At 27.3% G+C, this 18,274-nt stretch overlaps 2 protein-coding genes across 3 annotated transcripts in view; one reads left to right on the forward strand and one right to left on the reverse strand.

Moving 5' to 3' along the window:
• The window catches only part of LOC122509800, a 51,494-nt gene extending 45,178 nt beyond the window's left edge, over positions 1-6,316 (forward strand). The window contains exons 3-4 of the mRNA XM_043624052.1: positions 5,975-6,082; positions 6,180-6,316. Of these exons, the coding sequence (XP_043479987.1) occupies positions 5,975-6,082; positions 6,180-6,316 (245 nt within the window). The remainder of the gene's footprint in view (positions 1-5,974; positions 6,083-6,179) is intronic.
• LOC122509883 (cysteine-rich secretory protein 2-like) overlaps positions 1-18,274 on the reverse strand; it is a 213,204-nt gene that overhangs the window by 92,301 nt on the left and 102,629 nt on the right. The window contains exon 1 of one of the 2 annotated variants that reach the window (XM_043624191.1): positions 871-1,019. The exons of the other annotated variant lie outside the window; for it this stretch is intronic. The gene's annotated coding sequence lies outside the window, so the exon portion shown is untranslated. Of the gene's footprint in view, positions 1-870; positions 1,020-18,274 lie in introns of those variants that run through there. 2 annotated transcript variants of the gene reach the window in all.

The raw sequence follows: 18,274 nt of genomic DNA on the forward strand, positions 1-18,274 counted from the left end.
CCGCACTGTATATAAAATGTTCTTATATAGAAAAAAATGTTCTTTGTGGTGGAAAAACGTTGAAAATTATTATCTTATAAAATCATCTCTATTTCTTGATGTTATTAATGATACGAGTTGAGATTTCTCCGAGATAAAGATATTGAAAAATTACACATCACAAATTGCATAATTAACAACTTTTTACAATAGACTGTTTACTTCCTTTCGTAAATAAATAATAAACAAATAAACATAATAGAAATAAACTAAATGAATATAATGAAAATAAAATTAATAAATATAATAAAAATAAACTAAATAAATACAGTGAAAATGAAATAAATAAATATAATGAATAATAAATCAAATATTGAATTTGGTTTAAAAAATACAATTAAAAATTGTGTCTTTTCAAATTTGATAAAAATATTAAGAATTTTGCTTATTTATGGAATTTGGTTCGGAAAATATTTCAAATTTTGCTTCTTGAATTTGGTTCCAAAAATATCAAAATTTCGCTTTTTGGTATTTGGTTCTGAAAATATTAAAAATTTTGATTTTTCGAATTTTGTCACAAGAATTACCATAAACAATTATGATTTTTTATTTCATAGAATAAAAAAGTTTACAATAAAAAATGTGAATTATCGACTTTCCTCTTTTATTGTTTGCTAATAATTAACCATCATAATACTGGAATTTACGGTGAAATTTAATTAACAATTAAAATTTCCTTAATGACGATAATAACCGAAAATATAAATACTGCCTACGATGCAAAATTGATTATTTTTTGATAAATGTGTGTTGAAAATGTTCCATTAAAATTTAAAAGTCTATTATTTTTCATTCTTTCATTTTTTTTTTTTTTGTTGTTATTTATTTTACCTTAAAAGTAATTAATATTCAGAATCAGTGAGTTTTTTGTAAAATAATATAAATCACTTTTCCTTTGACTTGTGTTGATAAATTGAAAATGATTAAATGAGTTCTTTGGAACGTGTGTATTACAACTTTGATGACTCGAAGTCGACTGATTAACACTGAGTTTGAATTGCATTCCTCTGTCTGTTTCATAGCGACTCAAGGCCCGTTTATTCCTTATTTTACGTTTCCAGGATCTTTAGTCATTTCGACTTGATATTACACACTTTGAAAAGTAATATACAATCAAAAACTCTCATTATCTTTGAATTTTTTTAATTAGTTTTTATTTTTTTCTCTACTTTCTCAGTTCAATAATAATAATTATCATGCAATAAATCCTAATAGATAATAATAATTATTATTGAATTAAAAATTTTTATGTAGAACTATTTTTAATCGATCAAAATTATTATTATATTATTAAATAAATTTATTTATTATCATTAATATTATTACTTTATTTATTTATTTTTATTTATAATAATTGTCGCTCTGTAATTAGTTAAATCTGTCCACAACTGAAATTAGTCATTTTTCACCAATGTTTTGATTTTTTTAGGTTTTGAGAGTTGAAATTTAATCAGGTTTATACAATTTTTTTCCAATTTTTAACATTTCTCCTTCAAAAACAAGATTTTATAAAATTTTCATAGGTTATAAAAATTCTGCTTTTGTGAATCTATATATCTTCAGGCGTGAAATGATTCATAATCAAGTTTTTACTACATAAATCCCCAAAGTTTACAGCATTAATCCATAAGTGAATGACAGACTTTTGATAAATGAAGTTTTCTATGTTCACGCCAGTCATTTCCACTTTAGATTTCCTATTAAGTAAAAAAATCCAATATTTTAACAAATATTTTCCTTCTTCAAAAGCTTTTACGATAACAATTTTTATTTCTTTTTTTTACTTGAAAATAAATACTTAAAAATACTTAAAAATATTAAAAATACACAAACTGAAAACTTGTAATATTTTTAAATTTCCAAGTGCGAATTGAAAGTTTGGTTTTCTTTAAATAAGAAAGAAATTGTTTTCGAAAGATAAAATAAAAAAAGCAAACAATTTCCCCCTCAAACTTTTCAAAAATTGATCAAAGTTTGAACGCGAGAGCAAAAACTGTCAGGTGTTGCATGTTGTAAAGCGTCGACATTCTCTTAATCTCGAGGCAAAACTTTAAATGGCGAAGTTCATACCACACAGAATTTCATCTAGACTGAATATTTTGTTGTAATTTAAATTATGTATAATAATAATAACAATAAAAAATAAAAGTTTGAATATGAAGTAGAAACCATCGCTATGATCAAAAATAAAGAAGAAATTCCATAGAAAAGTTAATAAAATATTTATAATTAAATTTTGCGAAGTATTTGAAATAACACTGTGTGACAAAATAAAAAAAGTTGCCTCCACTTTTATAGAGACCTAGTATAAGTCGTAGGTCTAGTAAAACTATGAACAATGATGTGTGAACAATTTTCCAAACACCCCTAAAATTTAATTTTAGGGGCAAAAAACCGTTTTTTGTGTATTCATGTAAAGAATTACTCGTAACTTCTGCAATTTTCAAAATACCGTGTATTGCTCGTTTACTCAAAATAAAAATTCACAAAACCGCAGTTGAAAATATTTGCGATTTAACGATTTTCATTCCATTTTTTCAACTTAAACGATATTTTTTAGAATAGTATTCGAATTAACAGATTTTTTTCATAATAATTTCTTAAAAGTATACTTAATTCTGCATAAAATGAGTACTTTATGAAAAAAATTTAATACAAATTTAGGGAGATACGTGAATTTTAAGATTTAAAAATTTTTTCCCTAAAGTTACAAATATTCCAATTTTGCTGTGGAATTTACATCAGGGCACTTTAAATTTTGTGTTCACTAAATTTAATTGATTAACTAAAACGGCATGCATGTCAAACTGGTTTTTGATAGATTTAAATGAAGACAGAGTCCGTATTTAGAGGGGGGGTCCGGTTAAGATTTAACTTTTCTCTATATGAGGCATTTTACGTGAAATGTCCTAAGTTGAAATTTCAACTTCTTGAAAAAAATTGAAACTCAGGGAATTTGTTATTTTATCAAGTAGAAATGTGACCCAAAAAATATTTTTGATTTTTTCGAAAAATTGGGGGGGGGGTAGAGGGGGGTCAATTTGACCAATTTTGCCAACACCGGATACTTTGTGAATTTTTTCTGAACATACTTGTAATGGGAAAAATTTTTTAGAATATGTTTCTGAAAGGTTTTTTCGTCCTCTTTCCAATGGTGTATTTTATTTTTTAATATTTTAAAAATTTACCCTAATTTTTGATAATTTATATTTAATTTTCAATTTCCCAAAAATCGGTCCGTTTTTTTTGAAAATAAATTATTGCAAACGAAAGCTGAGGTTTTTTCCTATCGGCATGTAAATTTTCAGAATGCCCTTTTTTTGTTTTTGAGTTATTAAATTTCAAAGAATAAATTGCGTCCCAGGCGCCTCGTCTCACGCCGGTTGCCACGCGGCTTAGTGCAACCGCGACGCAGCGCGCTGCAATTTATTCTTTGAAATTTAATAACTCAAAAACAAAAGAAAAGGGTATTCTGAAAATTTACATGCCGATAGGAAAAAATAGGAAGCTTTCGTTTGCAATAATTTATTTTTACAAAAAACGGACCGATTTTTGGGAAATTAAAAATTAAATATTAACTATAAAAAATTAGGGTAAATTTTTAAAATATTAAAAAATAAAATACACCATTGGAAAGAGGACGAAAAAACCTTTCAGAAACATATTCTAAAAAATTTTTCCCATTACAAGTATGTTCAGAAAAAATTCACAAAGTATCCGGTGTTGGCAAAATTGGTCAAATTGACCCCCCTCTACCCCCCCCAATTTTTCGAAAAAATCAAAAATATTTTTTGGGTCACATTTCTACTTGATAAAACAACAAATTCCCTGAGTTTCAATTTTTTTCAAGAAGTTGAAATTTCAACTTAGGACATTTCACGTAAAATGCCTCATATATATTGTTTAAGTGTATCAATGTTTTTCAAACATTATTTAGGATTAAAATCTATTCAATAATCTTCAAATAAAGAATAACAGATAATTTTATTTGACAATTTATATAAGAATGCCTTAAAATTTCATAAAATAATGTGAACTTCTACCACCTTTTTTAATTATTTTTATTGTCCAACTTTTCATATGCTTTTTTCGCAAAAATGAACAATTTTATTAATTTTGATAATATAGAATAGATTTCAATCCTAAATAATGTTTGAAAAACATTGACACACTTAAAAAATATAAATATAGAAAAGTTAAATCTAAACCGGACTCCCCTCTAAATACGGACTCTGCCTTCATTTAAATCTATCAAAAACAAGTTTGACATGCATGCCGTTTTTGTTAATCAATTAAATTTAGTAAATACAAAATTTAAAGTGGCCTGATGTAAATTCCACAGCAAAATTGGAATATTTGTAACTTTGCGGAAAAATTTTTTAAATCTTAAAATTTACGTATCTCTCTCAATTTGTATTAAATTTCTTTCAAAAAGTACTCATTTTACGCAGAATTAAGTATACTTTTAAGAAATTATTATGAAAACAATCTGTTAATTCGAATACTATTCTAAAAAATATCGTTAAAGTTGAAAAAATGGAATTGAGAATTTTTATTTTGAGTAAACGAGCAATACACGGTTAAAAAGGTGTGCTTTTCCCCTTTCAAATAAAAGAACAATTTTGAAAATCGGTTGAAAATTGCGGAAGTTACGAGTAATTCTTTACATGAATACACAAAAAACGGTTTTTTGCCCCTAAAATTAAATTTTGGGGTGTTTAGGAAATTTCAAACATACTACTTTTTCAGTTTTTCAAGACGAACAAGTTAGAATAGGTCCGATTTAAAGTGCCATTTTACTGTCACACAGTGAATCAATATGATTCATAAGTTCCGAACTTTTAAATGAACAAAATTTTTTTTATCATTGTAAATATTTTCCGAAAATTACAAACTGATTAAAAAAAATAAGGGGTCGTCCATATATTACCATGGTGTCTACTGGTCCTTGAAATCCTGGAATTCCTGAAAATGTCCTATAATTTGAAAAAATATCCTTAAATGTCCTGGATTTTGTACTTTTGTCCTTGAATTTTCCATATTTTGCTTTTCAACATTCAATAATTTAAAAATCCTACTCAAATTTAAAAAAATAATTTTTTGATCTATTAAAGAAATAATTTCAATTTGTCATTTGATTAAAGTAACTGCTATCTACAATATTGATTTTTAACTCTTTTTATTTATTTATTTATTACACTTGTTTATGACACGAACAGTGTCTACAAGGGAGCCACGCAAAAAAGTAAGAAAAAATAAAAAATACATAATTCTTGTCATTCCGTGACATACAAAGGGTCGTCGAGAATAGAGATAATACATCTCACGAAACGCTTGATTAGTACTCGATTATCAGAGGATAAAACATTCAGCCAGTTCTCAATAGGGGAAAGATTGTGAGAAAAATCAGCCACAAAATTTTGTATCAAATGATCGCACTGGGCAAGTGATTAAAATATGAAAAAGATTCATCTCTTCCAGGTTACAGCGGGTGCAAAGTAGTGTCCGGGAGGAAAATAAACGTTTTTTTGTTAAAAGAAATACGAGTAATGTGCCGGTTTAAAAGTCTGCATTGAGCAAAAATTTTCTTGAAAAAAGGGGATGTCTAAAAGAAGATAACCTTGGGTTCCCGGTGAAATAAAAAGCTGCGGGTAAATAAGTAAGCTCTTCGAGGCAGAAAGGCAAGCTCTATCGCGTTCAACAATATAACCACCATAAGTTCTAAGAAACGAACTCTCCATCAAGGCCAAAGGACTGGGAGGACATCGCGTCCCACACATCTGATAGACCACAAGGATCGAAAAAGTATCTTTTTAATTGCAGTGTCCAGTTCGATCTGCGACCCAAACCCCCTTTAGCCAACGACAACAGCTTGACAAAACACAACCTGGGATACGGAGAATTATTCATTGAATAAAAAGTTTTATTATTCCAGGTTATGGTTTGTTTCAAGACATGAAAGGCAAGATGCAAGCTGCCTGTTTCCAATCTCACAGCATAATTAGGGGTGCAGATGGGAAGGCTCAAAAGACTTTTGAGGAAAGTTAGCTGAACTCTCTCCATATCATCAAGAAAAGCCAACCCCCACACCTGACAATTATAAAAAAGAACACCGAGAGCAAGACTCTGAAATAATTTAGTACAAGACTCCCAGGACTCAGCCCTAACAGAGAAGATCGTCCTCAGAACCGCTCCCACCGCAGTATTGGACAAGCTAGTGAATTTACGCGAAGCAGGCTCGAAGGAGCCGGAACAATGGAAGGTGACGCCAAAATAAACGTATTCATTTACTACCCAACACTAAGCTTGCCAAACCTGAAAGACCTGAATCTTCTTGCTTTAGAGTGGCCTGAGTTTGTAAAAATTACAACTTTTGTCTTGTCCACATTCACAACAAGCTCATTACATTCGCAATATTCAGCTAAAGTTGCAAGCTTTTTAGCCATTTCGGAAGGCAAGTCAGCGAGAAGCACATAGTCATTCGCGTAACCAAGCATGAGTATCTCTGTCGATCTACCCAGCTGGAAAAGTACTACACTGAAAAAAAAAGTTCATTGAATCAAGTAAATGCATTTTCTTGACCTGATTTATTTGAAACAAACCCATATTTTCTTATTGGAAGAAATTTATTTTCTTGTGTCAAGTAATTTTGAGCATTGATCAAAGTTATTGAAATAAGAAAATATGGGTTTGACATAAGTAAACATCTTACTGTTTCAAACGAACTGTTTTACATGCGCCAAGTCTCGAAAAAGTATTGAATCAAGAATATCATGTTCTCACGTCAAGTAATTTACCTTGAGTCATTTGGTATCTTGAGTCAAATAATTTTTTTATTTCCTTTAAAGCAACTATTTATTTCATCCAACACCCATAGTCTTGAGCCAAGAAAATGGGAAGATTAATACAAGTTAATAATTGTTTCAACTCAATTAAAAATTATTTTGTTTCAAAGAAATATTAATTAATCTAAGCATTTCTTTTACTTGAAGCATTTCTATATTCTCATGTTTCAAAATCATTAATTTCTTGCGAGAATATTATATTTTCTGGAATGAAATATTTTATTTATTCAATTCAATTAAGTGTAAGATCTTGAATTAAATCATTCTTTTGTTTCCTTTAAAAAAGTTTTTACTTAATTCAACGCTCATATAATCCTGATTCAAGAAAATACGAAGGTTAATATAAGTAAATATTTGTTTCAAGTTGATTAAAAATTACATTCAATTAATCCCATATTTATTTGAAGAAAGAAATTCATTTTCTTGTGTCAAGTAATCATTAGCATTGAACAAAATTCTTGAATTAACAATTTAGTATTTGTCAGAACTCAATATGTAATTATTTCTACCAAATATTTTACTTTTCCGAAGTACCAAAAAGTATTGAATCTAGAATATATGTTCTTAAGCGAAATAATAAAGTATTGTCTGGAGAATTCATGTTTCTTGAATCGAATCATTTTATTTATTTGCTTTGAAACTTTTTTTTACTTAACACAATGCCGGTGTTCTTGATCCAAGAAAATATTTTTCTTCAAATGTATATGCAACTTAAATATCAGTTTTTGAAAACTGTCCATTGAGGCTAGGATGGCATAGTGGTAGCGTGACGGCTTCTGGTGCGTGCAACCCGAGTTCAATTCCTCCGACCGTGGAAAATTTTATTTCAAGGTATATTTGTTGTATTTGTGTTAAGTAATAATTTAATGTAAATATATATGTAAAATAACAATTATTTAATTATTTAAATAAAAAATATAAATGTTAATTAATTAAATAATAAAAATGTTTGACCTAAGTATTAGAAAAGATGGGATGGGGGTAAGGGGGGGGGGTAATTTAAGTAAATAATTTACTTGTATTGAGAAAGTATTTTTTTGATTGAAATCTATAAATTTTCTCAAATCAAGAAAATATTTTCTTGGACAGAGAACATACTTTCTTGATTTGATACATAAATGATTTTGAATTAATATATTCTGCATTTCTTACATGCTACTTAACTTCTTGATCGAATTCCATATTTTCTTGGATCAAGAATATCTGCGTTCTCTCACAAAATAAATTTTTTCTTCATTTAAATCTTGAATTACTTGAACGAATGTTACAAAAAATTGAATGAATCAAATAAAATAATTCAATTATCTATATATATTCTTAGAACAAGAAAATATTTTATTCATTTAATACATTTTATATTTCGTATAAGAAGATTAACTTCTTGGTCGAATTCCATATTTTCTTGGATCAAGAATATATGTTCTTCTCCCAAATATCCTATGTCAAGAAAATCGTTTTCTTGAATCAATACTTTAATAGTCTTGGCCGTATTCAATCCCACGATTTGCTTCAACCAAGAAAAATTTTCTTGGTTCAATACTTTTTTTTTCAGTGTATAGAATTTCACTAGAATTATTCTATAGAATCATTCTATATGAATTCTAGTGAATATTTAATAGAATTCCACTAGAACGATTCTATAGAATTTCTACATAAATTCTACTAAATTTGAAGGATTTTTAATTAGAATATAAATTTCGTGAAAATTTTTTTTCAACTTTATATTATTGTGTAATTAAATTTTACATTTGATTTCTATGACAAAATTTAGGCAAAAATTAAATATATAAAATTCATTTAACTGAAAGTACTGAAATTATTTTAAAATACGGACCAAAGAAAAATATATTTTACTTAAAACAATAAATTAAATTTTTTCATAACTATAAAACATGAAGATATCGATCACTCTGAGTCTTCGACTCGAAGTGATCGATTTCTTCATGTTTTATAATAATTAAAAATGGCAAATTGATAAAATCATTATTTTATATTATAAGAATATTGTACTTCTTCAAAATTATTTTCATCATTTTAATTCAATTATTATTTTTAATAATTTTTCACTAAAATTTTTTTAAATTTTTTAAAAATTTCTTTAAATTAATTAATTTTTGAAAAAGTTCTTCGAAAATTGTTAAAATCAATTTATTTACAACATTCTATTTTACAAATTTCAATTATTCGTAAATTCTTCAATTAAATATATATTAAAAAAAAATTCTAATATAATTAAATTCAATTAAACTTTTTCAAAAAAATTAATTTCATTAATAATTAATTAATTAATCCAATTATTTCTAAAAATTCACGCTATATTGGTTTTAATATTCAATTATTATCTGAAATTTTAACTGAAATTTATTTTCAAATCATTTTTTATTAAAAAATTCTACTAGAATTTAATTATTTAAATACAAAAATAAATAATTCATTGAATTTTTCTTAAAATGCAATTCTCATAAAGATTTTTATCATCATATTTTTAAATAATTGAATTCTCTCGACGATTTTTAATAAATTTTTTAAGAATAATTACATTTTCCGAGAAATTTGATTAAAATTGTATTAAAAATAATTGAAATTTTGCATCGAGTTTTATTATTTCTAAAAATAATTGAATTCCCAAGAAGAATTATACTATTTTTTAACACAATTAAATTTCTGCGTAGGATTATATTTTTTTCTTGAAAACAATTGAATTTCTGCAATAATTTGTAACTTCTCCAAAATAAATTTTTTTTTTTAGTGTAAACTAAAATTTTTCTATATAAATCCATTATTTTTAATAATTTTTGAAAAAGTTTTTTGAGAATTTTCAAATTCATTTGTTTTTAACTGAAGTTCATTTTTAAATAAATTTTTATTAGAAAATTCTACTAGAATTTAATTATTTAAATACAAAAAAATAATTTATTAAATATGTGAATGTTTCTTAAAATTTGTATTTTTATAAAGAATTTTATCATCAAATTTTTAAATAATTGAATTTGGTTGACGAATTTTAATAAAATTTTTAATAATAATTACATTTATCGAGGAATTCGATTAAAATTTTATAAAAAATAATTGAAATTCTGCGATGAGTTTTATTATTTATAAAAATAATTGAATTCCTAAAAAGAATTGTATTATTTAAAAAAATAATGGAATTCATGTAATAATTTTATTTTTCGTAAAAATAATTGAATTATATTGCGAAGAAACTTTTAGAAAATTTTTAGGTAATTGAATTTTTGTGAAATTTTTATTAATTTATAAAAATAATTAAGTATTTGCGTAGAATTCTATTAATTTTTTTTTAGAAAATTGAATTCTTTTGGAAAATTTTATTAAAATAATAGATATATTGAAAATCGTTAAATTTTTTAAAATAATTGAAATTTTGCAAAGAATTGTATTAAAAGGTTTTAAAATAATTGAATTTCGGAAAAGAATTTTATTATTTATAAAGATTATTGAAATTTTGACAAGAATTAAACAAAATTTTAAACATAATTGAATTTCTCCGAAGAATTTTATTACTTTTGAGAATAATTGATTTTCTGCAATCATTTGTAATTTCTCTAAAATTTTCCAAATTATATCGTACAATTTACGAACTTTTCGTCCATTTTTAATCAAATTACGGACTTTACGGACCTTTACGGTATTTACGGATTTAGTTCGAGCCCTGTAGTAACCATGCACTAATGTAATGTTAAAAAAATTTTTCACGAAATTTATATTCTTTCTAATTAAAAATCCCTAAAATTTAGTAGAATTAATGTAGAAATTCTATAGAATCGTTTCTAGTAAAATTCTATAAAATATTCACTAGAATTCATATAGAATGATTCTATAGAATGATTCTATAGAATTATTCTAGTGAAATTCTATAGAACTTTTTCAGCTGGGTACTGACAGGGATTCCCCTGCAACCATACTCTATAAAAAATTCATCCATATCAGAGATAAAGAAAAAAAACTCGAAAGGACTAAGTACTTCTCCCTGAAGAACGCCTCGCGTAACATGAATGTCCCCAGTTACCCCCCCCCCTTTAGTTTTAATACAAGTTCTCGCTTTAGAATAGAAATCATGCATATTGTTAATAAACTTAGTACTAACTCCAAGCGAGAACAGTTTTTTCCACAATAGAAGGTGGGAGACAGATGGAAAGGCCCCTTTAAAATCAATAAAAGCCGCGTACAAAGCAGAACCTTTACCACTCAAGTGAATTTGAATAATAGAAGCTAGAGAAAAAACATTGTCTATGCAACTTCTGCCTTTTCTGAACCCTGATTGTGATTCCGGAATAAGATTGCGTCTTTCAGCCCACGAAACTAAACGATTACACAAAATTTGTGTGAAAATCTTTGCAACACAATTAATTAAAGTTATAGGTCTGTAATTATCAGGGACAGATGCATCCCCCTTTTTATACAGCATAAAAGTTGATAGTTTACCCCACTCTTCCGGAACCTTTCAGAGAGCAGAATTTTATTTAAAAAACTATTTAAAAATAGGATCCAATTTTGCGGAAGGGTCTTGAGAAAGTTAAAATTAATCCGGTCGGAACCAGGGGCCTTTCCATTTTTACATTTCCAGAGACAAATTACAATTTCATCAACAGTAATACATTGATCAAGTTCAGGGACGGATTGGGTCAGAATACAACAATCAGTCGGCGATGCGGTACGAAGAGGGGGGAAACATTCACGAAGATAAGAATACCAGATGTCAATATCGATGTCAGAGCGAGAGTTAACACGTGTCTGAGAGGCATTAATCACCCTCCAGATCTGCTCAGAGGATCTACAATTATTAATAATTTTCAAACGATCCAGAGCAAATTTTTTTTCTTTAGTTTTTAAGAGTTTCCTATGAGAGGCTTTCATTTGAAAATAATTATCACGAGCAAGAACAAAAAAATTGCTATCTTTACACACTTTAAGAGCTCGCGTTACATCTTTTTTAGAAAGCCTGCAATCTAGGTCATACCACGGATTTTTTCTTGCACTTTTGTTAGAAAAGTTATTACCACACATGCCCAGACTTAAAGCTACATCCCAAATCGTAGATACAATCGTGGAGTTTAAATTATCGACGTCGCAATTTACTTTAGCCACCTCCTCTCTGAATGCCATAGTAGATATAAACAAGTCCGTCTTATTGACATTAAAAAAAAGTTTAACAGAGCGCGAGTTAACAAATTCATGACTAGGGAAAGAAATATTTAATACAACAGAAAAGTGATCAGAAGAAGTAGACAGGTGAAGAACGTTAAGACCTAAAATAAGTGGAAGGGCAGAAGAAGAGCACCAAATCAGATCAATCACACTAGCACCCCTTAAATTGAAAAACGTTAACTAAGCCGGAACATCCCCGAGACAACGACCATTTAATAAGACAAGTTCCTTAGATTTAAGTTTGTTAACAGTTAGTTTACCTTTAGAATTTAAAACTTTATCATCCGAAGATCTCGTATGAAACACATTGTTAACATTGTAAAACATACATTGATCCAACTGGTTCAAGTCCGCTACCCTACAATTGAAATCGCCTCCTATAACTATCGGAATATCGGGGCAAGACGAAATTAAGTTAAACACATTAGCATTAAAATTGTCAAAAAAATTATCTAAATTTTCGTCAGGAGCTATATAAAGTAAACACAAAAAGAAACAAAATTCATTAAAACGAGAATTAACTTTGACAAAAATTTGATTATAACTAGTAAAAAGTACCGAGAAAATATAAAAATTAGAGTTATATGCTATAAGCTAGCCCCCCTTCGCTCTTCCGTATTTATGCGACCTTGTCGCGGGTGCTTGAATAAGCTTAAAATCACTACCAAACAACGAGTTAGACACAAGCGATTCGTTCCATGTTTCACACAGACACACTATATCCTGAGAATTAAATTGATCCTGGATTTCCGCAACATTGCTAAAACCATGCCCCGCCTAGCGTAACGCCCTTTAGAATTCAAGAGTGACAATTCGATTATTAGAAATCTTCACATTGATCCCAGACTCGCGCATCTCCTTAACCTTGGTCAACAGCTGACGACGATGCTCCCTCTCTTCTTTTATGCGATCGTTCGTAACTATGAGATTTCTACTTCTCAAATCCTTAGCCTTCGAGAAGACCAATCTGACCCAACGCGCAGAAATAAATTTCACCATTATGGGACGATTGCCTTTGATTTTTCCCAGACGAAAGATGTCATCGACTGTCAAGTCCGGAATGCTAAGACCCACCTCCACAAATATTCTACCCACCGATTGAAACAAATTCTCATTAACGGTGTCAGAATCTTTTAAATTAAAAAGAATTATATTCTTGCTGCGTTGGGAATTAGCAAAACGTGTTGCGTTCTCCTCAATAGACAGCAAACGTTTATCGTGATTTTCAAGCTTCGTGACATTCGTTTCCAAAATATTGTTCGTGGCCCGTATCTCTTCCTTTAGTTCAGAGTAAGAGGCCGATAGCTCACTCAGCTGTAGAAACAATTTATTCCACCTCTCCTCGTCCGTGTTTACAGACATAATCACAAATGAACAATACAAGGAAAATTTAAATAACTGTCAATTCAAAATTCGCACCGCGGTGCAGAAAAAAAGAAAAGTCACGGGTAAAAAAGACAATCACAAAGATAGATTTCACGTGGAAATAAAGATCACTTATTAATTCATCGAATTGCAACGGCACACAATTGAGAAACAAAACAAAGTCAATATTGTTCGTGCTTTTACACTTCAAGAAAAGCACCAAACGAACGATCACACATGTCCAAGGGAACACAAAAGAAAAAACAGAATACCCAAAAAAATAGTTCACAATATACTAGAGACAGCAGAAACAGTCCAATTCACAAATAACTGCGTGAATCCCGTGCAAATAAAAAGAAAAAATAAATTAAACTTTAAAATAAAACTATAAGTAACCGAAATTATCAGGGCACGAGAAAAGACGACCGCTCTCAATGACAATTCGAGCGAAACCTGAAGAACATTAATAACTTCTTTTTTAAATAAATATCATGTTTTATTTAATTTAATTTAATTTAACTTTATTGAAATAAATCCAACAGTCACAAAGACCAATTACAGGATTATCGGTTATAATTTTAATTTCGAAAATGGCACAAAACAATTAATAATTATAGCATCGGATTCTCCTTAATAAAGTGGAGAACTGCTTTTAAAAAAGAATCAAGCGATTGATTAAAGATGTCGAAAGTTGTGGAATTATATTTATATATGCTATTGAACTCATTGCACATACTTAATACTGGCGATGTTCTATTTACATTTCTTACTTCCGTATAAAGTGGATAAGACCCTCGCGAGAAGAACTGAGGAACAGCAATAGGAATCTGAGATAACAAATATGAGCTATTAATTAAACCGTTAATAATTTTGAATTAAAACAACACTGTATCAATTGTTCTTCGAGATTGAAAGGAGTTTTCAATAAAACGTTGACACAATTGTGCATAGTCTGATCCAGGGGGTATCCATATGCCGTGTTTTTTTGTAGTGTAAAAATTTTAAAAATCGTTTTTGACATTTGTCAATGGCACTCGATAAGTAGGCAGGTAAATTTATAATAAATTTAAAATGACAAAGTAATAAAAGCATTATTTTATTTCATAAGAATATTGTAACTAAAAATTCAAATTTTCAAAGATTTTAATTTTAACCCTTTTCAAAATTCAATTATTTCTAAAAATTCACGCTATAATGTTTTTAATATTCAATTATAATTTAAAATTTTAAGTAAAATTCATTTTTCAATCAATTTTTATTAGAAAATTGTACTAGAATTCAATTATTTAAATACAAAAATAAATAATTTATTCAGTAATTGCATGTTTTTTAAAATTGAATTTTTATAAAGAATTTTATTAAAATTTTTAATAACAATTGAATTCTTTCGGCGAATTTAAAAAAAAATTGTAAAAATAATTGAAATTCTGCGATAAGTTTTGTTATTTATGAAAATAATTCAATTCTTGCAACGAATTTTATTTAAAAAATTTTTAAAGAATTGATTTTCTGTGAATAATTTTATTTGTAAAAATAATTGAATTCCAGAGAAAAATATTATTATTTATGAAAATAATTAATTTCACGTGAAGAATTTTATTCAAATTTTTTTAAATAATTGAATTTTTCAGAATTTTTAAAATCTTTTTAAAAATAATTAAATTCCATCTAGAAATTTCAATAAAAAATTGAAAATAATTGAAATCTGACAAAGAATTTAAAAAAAAAAATTTTAATAATTAAATTCCTGTGAAAATGTTTATTTTTGAAAAAAATTGATTTCTTGGGAAGAATTTTATTAAAATTTTATAAATAATTAAATTGCTTGGAAGAATTTTATTTTTTACGAAAATAATTGAATTGTTTCAAAGAGTTTTACAAACATTTTTGACAATAATTGTATTTCTAGAAAAAATGTTGTATTTTACGAAAATAATTGAGGAGTCGGGAAGAAGAACTCGCCGAGCGCTCCACTGCACACGCTATTGCTAGTCAAGCGACCCAAAATGTTCAAAAAATCGAAATTCGAAATTTTGATTTTTAAATTATACTTCCTTGTAGAAAACAGAAATGCGCATCTTTTTTTCCTTTGACTTTTTTTTATAGGATAAAAACTGTAGATAATAAACGGAAAAAACTAAAAAAATTTTTTTTACCAATTTAATTAAATTTTGAAACATAAATCGTCGTATCTTTGACAAATATTAATGAAATTACTTTATATTTGGTATGCACACTAATTAGGGTACATAGAAGACTACGAAATAAAAAAAAATTGAAAAATGATTAATTTGTTAATAACAGTTAATTGTAAATAGTGAACGGTCGGTAATAGGGTTTTCTTACCTTTGACGAAAAAAAGTCTGTGGGGAACTTTTAAGTTGAAAAAACTTTCAGTGAGACATTTGTTTATTATAATATATGGAAGTTTTCTGGAAATTTGCAAACTAATTCATTCACAAGTTTCGAAAATATAAGCGTTTTTCGAAAAAGCGGGTGACGCGCTACCGCGTCTACACGTGGAGAATGATTCAAAGCATCTCGAAAGAACGTGGAACGTTCAGGGCTGTTTTATTACTTATTGCTTCAAATTAAAACAAAAGTTTAAATATACATATATATAATTAATATTATTTTTATTTTAATTTAAAATTCAAAATTTTAGAAGTACAATAATTTTTAAAAAAGTGAAATATTTGTTCTGCAGTTTCATTGTTGTCTTGTCCTTGAGCCGTCCTTCAAATGTAAACAGACGATTTTAACGGTTTATTTTCTATTTTTCGGGACGTTTATAGTGAAACAATAGTATAACAAATAAAAAATATATATATATATATAAAACTATTATCGTATTTTAAATAAAATGTGTGACAGGGTGAGTGTATAAATGTTGGCAGAAAATATTTTTTTCTTAATTTGAAAATACTTAGACAAAAAAACTGTTAGAATATTATATTTAATTTTTTCCTTTATTGGTCAAATTAATGTTTTAAAATTTTTACTTTATTTTATTATTTAATAATTTCTAAAAATTACAATTATAACCCTTCCTGAATTTAATTATTTTTTACAATTTTCAACTAAACTTCATCTCTGAATCAATTAATTTAAAAAATTTTCCAAAAGTTCTTTTAGAATTCAATTATTTAAATACAAAAACTAAATTTTTTATCATAATTGTAATTATATAAATATAATAGTTTTTCAATTTTAAAAAATTTCCAAACCATCAAAATTTAGTAAAATCTATTAAAAATAATTTATTATTTTATTATTATAAATTTAAAAAATTTAATTGGCAATATTTCAAACTTAACATACAATATTTTATTTAAAACCTCTTTAAATTAGTTAAGTAATAAAACAGCCCTGAACGTTCCACGTTCATTCGAGATGCTTTGAATCATTCTCCACGTGTAGACGCGGTAGCGCGTCACCCGCTTTTTCGAAAAACGCTTATATTTTCGAAACTTGTGAATGAATTAGTTTGCAAATTTCCAGAAAACTTCCTTATATTATAATAAACAAATGTCTCACTGAAAGTTTTTTCAACTTAAAAGTTCCCCACAGACTTTTTTTCGTCAAAGGTAAGAAAACCCTATTACCGACCGTTCACTATTTACAATTAATTGTTATTAACAAATTAATCATTTTTCAATTTTTTTTATTTCGTAGTCTTCTATGTGCTATGTACGAATTTCGGTTTTTTGAACATTTTGGGTCGCTTGACTAGCAATAGCGTGTGCAGTGGAGCGCTCGGCGAGTTCTTCTTCCCGGCTCCTCAATTGTATTCTATGACCGATTGTATTATAATTTTTCAAATTTATAAAGTTTTTTATTAAAATTTTTAAAAATAAGTGAATTCTCAAGAAAGAAAATAATTGAATTCTAGCGAAAAATTTTATTTAAATTCTTTTAAATAATTGAATTCCCATAAAAAAATGTATTATTTGTGAAAATAATTGAATTCTTAAGAAGAAATGTATTGAAAACAATTGAATTGTACCTATAGGAAAATTTTATTAAAATTTCAATTTAATGAACTAAATCTTGCAAAGAATTTTGTAAACATTTTTTTAAATAATAGAATTATTAAAAGAACTAGCAGAGCTACGCGCGCGCGATATTTCTGTTCTTGTCTTATGATACTCAAGACCTTATTTTATTGTGTGTATATAAAAATGTGACTAAGACTTTATGATCCATTTTTTTCTTCTTCTGAAATAATGGAAAAAGATTACAAATTTTTTTGAAGAATTAAAAAAAAACATAAAACACAAAAACCAAAAATTAAATTTAACACACTGAGCAGTTTTACGACATAAATATAATAATATTTTTTTATTTTTATAATTATTTCCTTAAATTGTCAGTTTTCTGGAAAACTGTATTATTTCAAGAATTTGTTATCAGCGGAAAAAATTTGGAAGTCAGTTACAAAACATTCCTTTTTTTAAACTCGTATAAACTATGCTATATTGGAAAATGTTTATAAAACGTTAAGGCAATTACAGATCTTCTTCAAGATGATAAGGAGGTTCTTTCGCAAATAGAATTAACAATAGATACGTTTTCGTTGCCTGCACTAAGTGTAACTTTTACACCACCTCAAGAGTAGGTGCAGAAAGTGTAGCGAAATGTATGGTAAAATTACGTCACATCTGGCAAAGAAAACAGCATAGTGCAGGTTAGGTGTTAAAGTGTAAGAAGTGCAGGCAACGAAAACATACCTATTACCAATTTGTTAAAATTTGTACCACTGTTAGATAAAGGTTTTAAAACAATGTAGTTAAATTTTTGAGACCTGTTGGTACTTGTGAAAAAAAATATAAGCGTCTTTGTTTTTAACTTTTAAC

The sequence above is a fragment of the Leptopilina heterotoma genome, unplaced genomic scaffold (assembly GCF_015476425.1).
Source record: "Leptopilina heterotoma isolate Lh14 unplaced genomic scaffold, ASM1547642v1 Lhet_63, whole genome shotgun sequence".
In the NCBI taxonomy this organism is placed as follows: domain Eukaryota; kingdom Metazoa; phylum Arthropoda; class Insecta; order Hymenoptera; family Figitidae; genus Leptopilina; species Leptopilina heterotoma.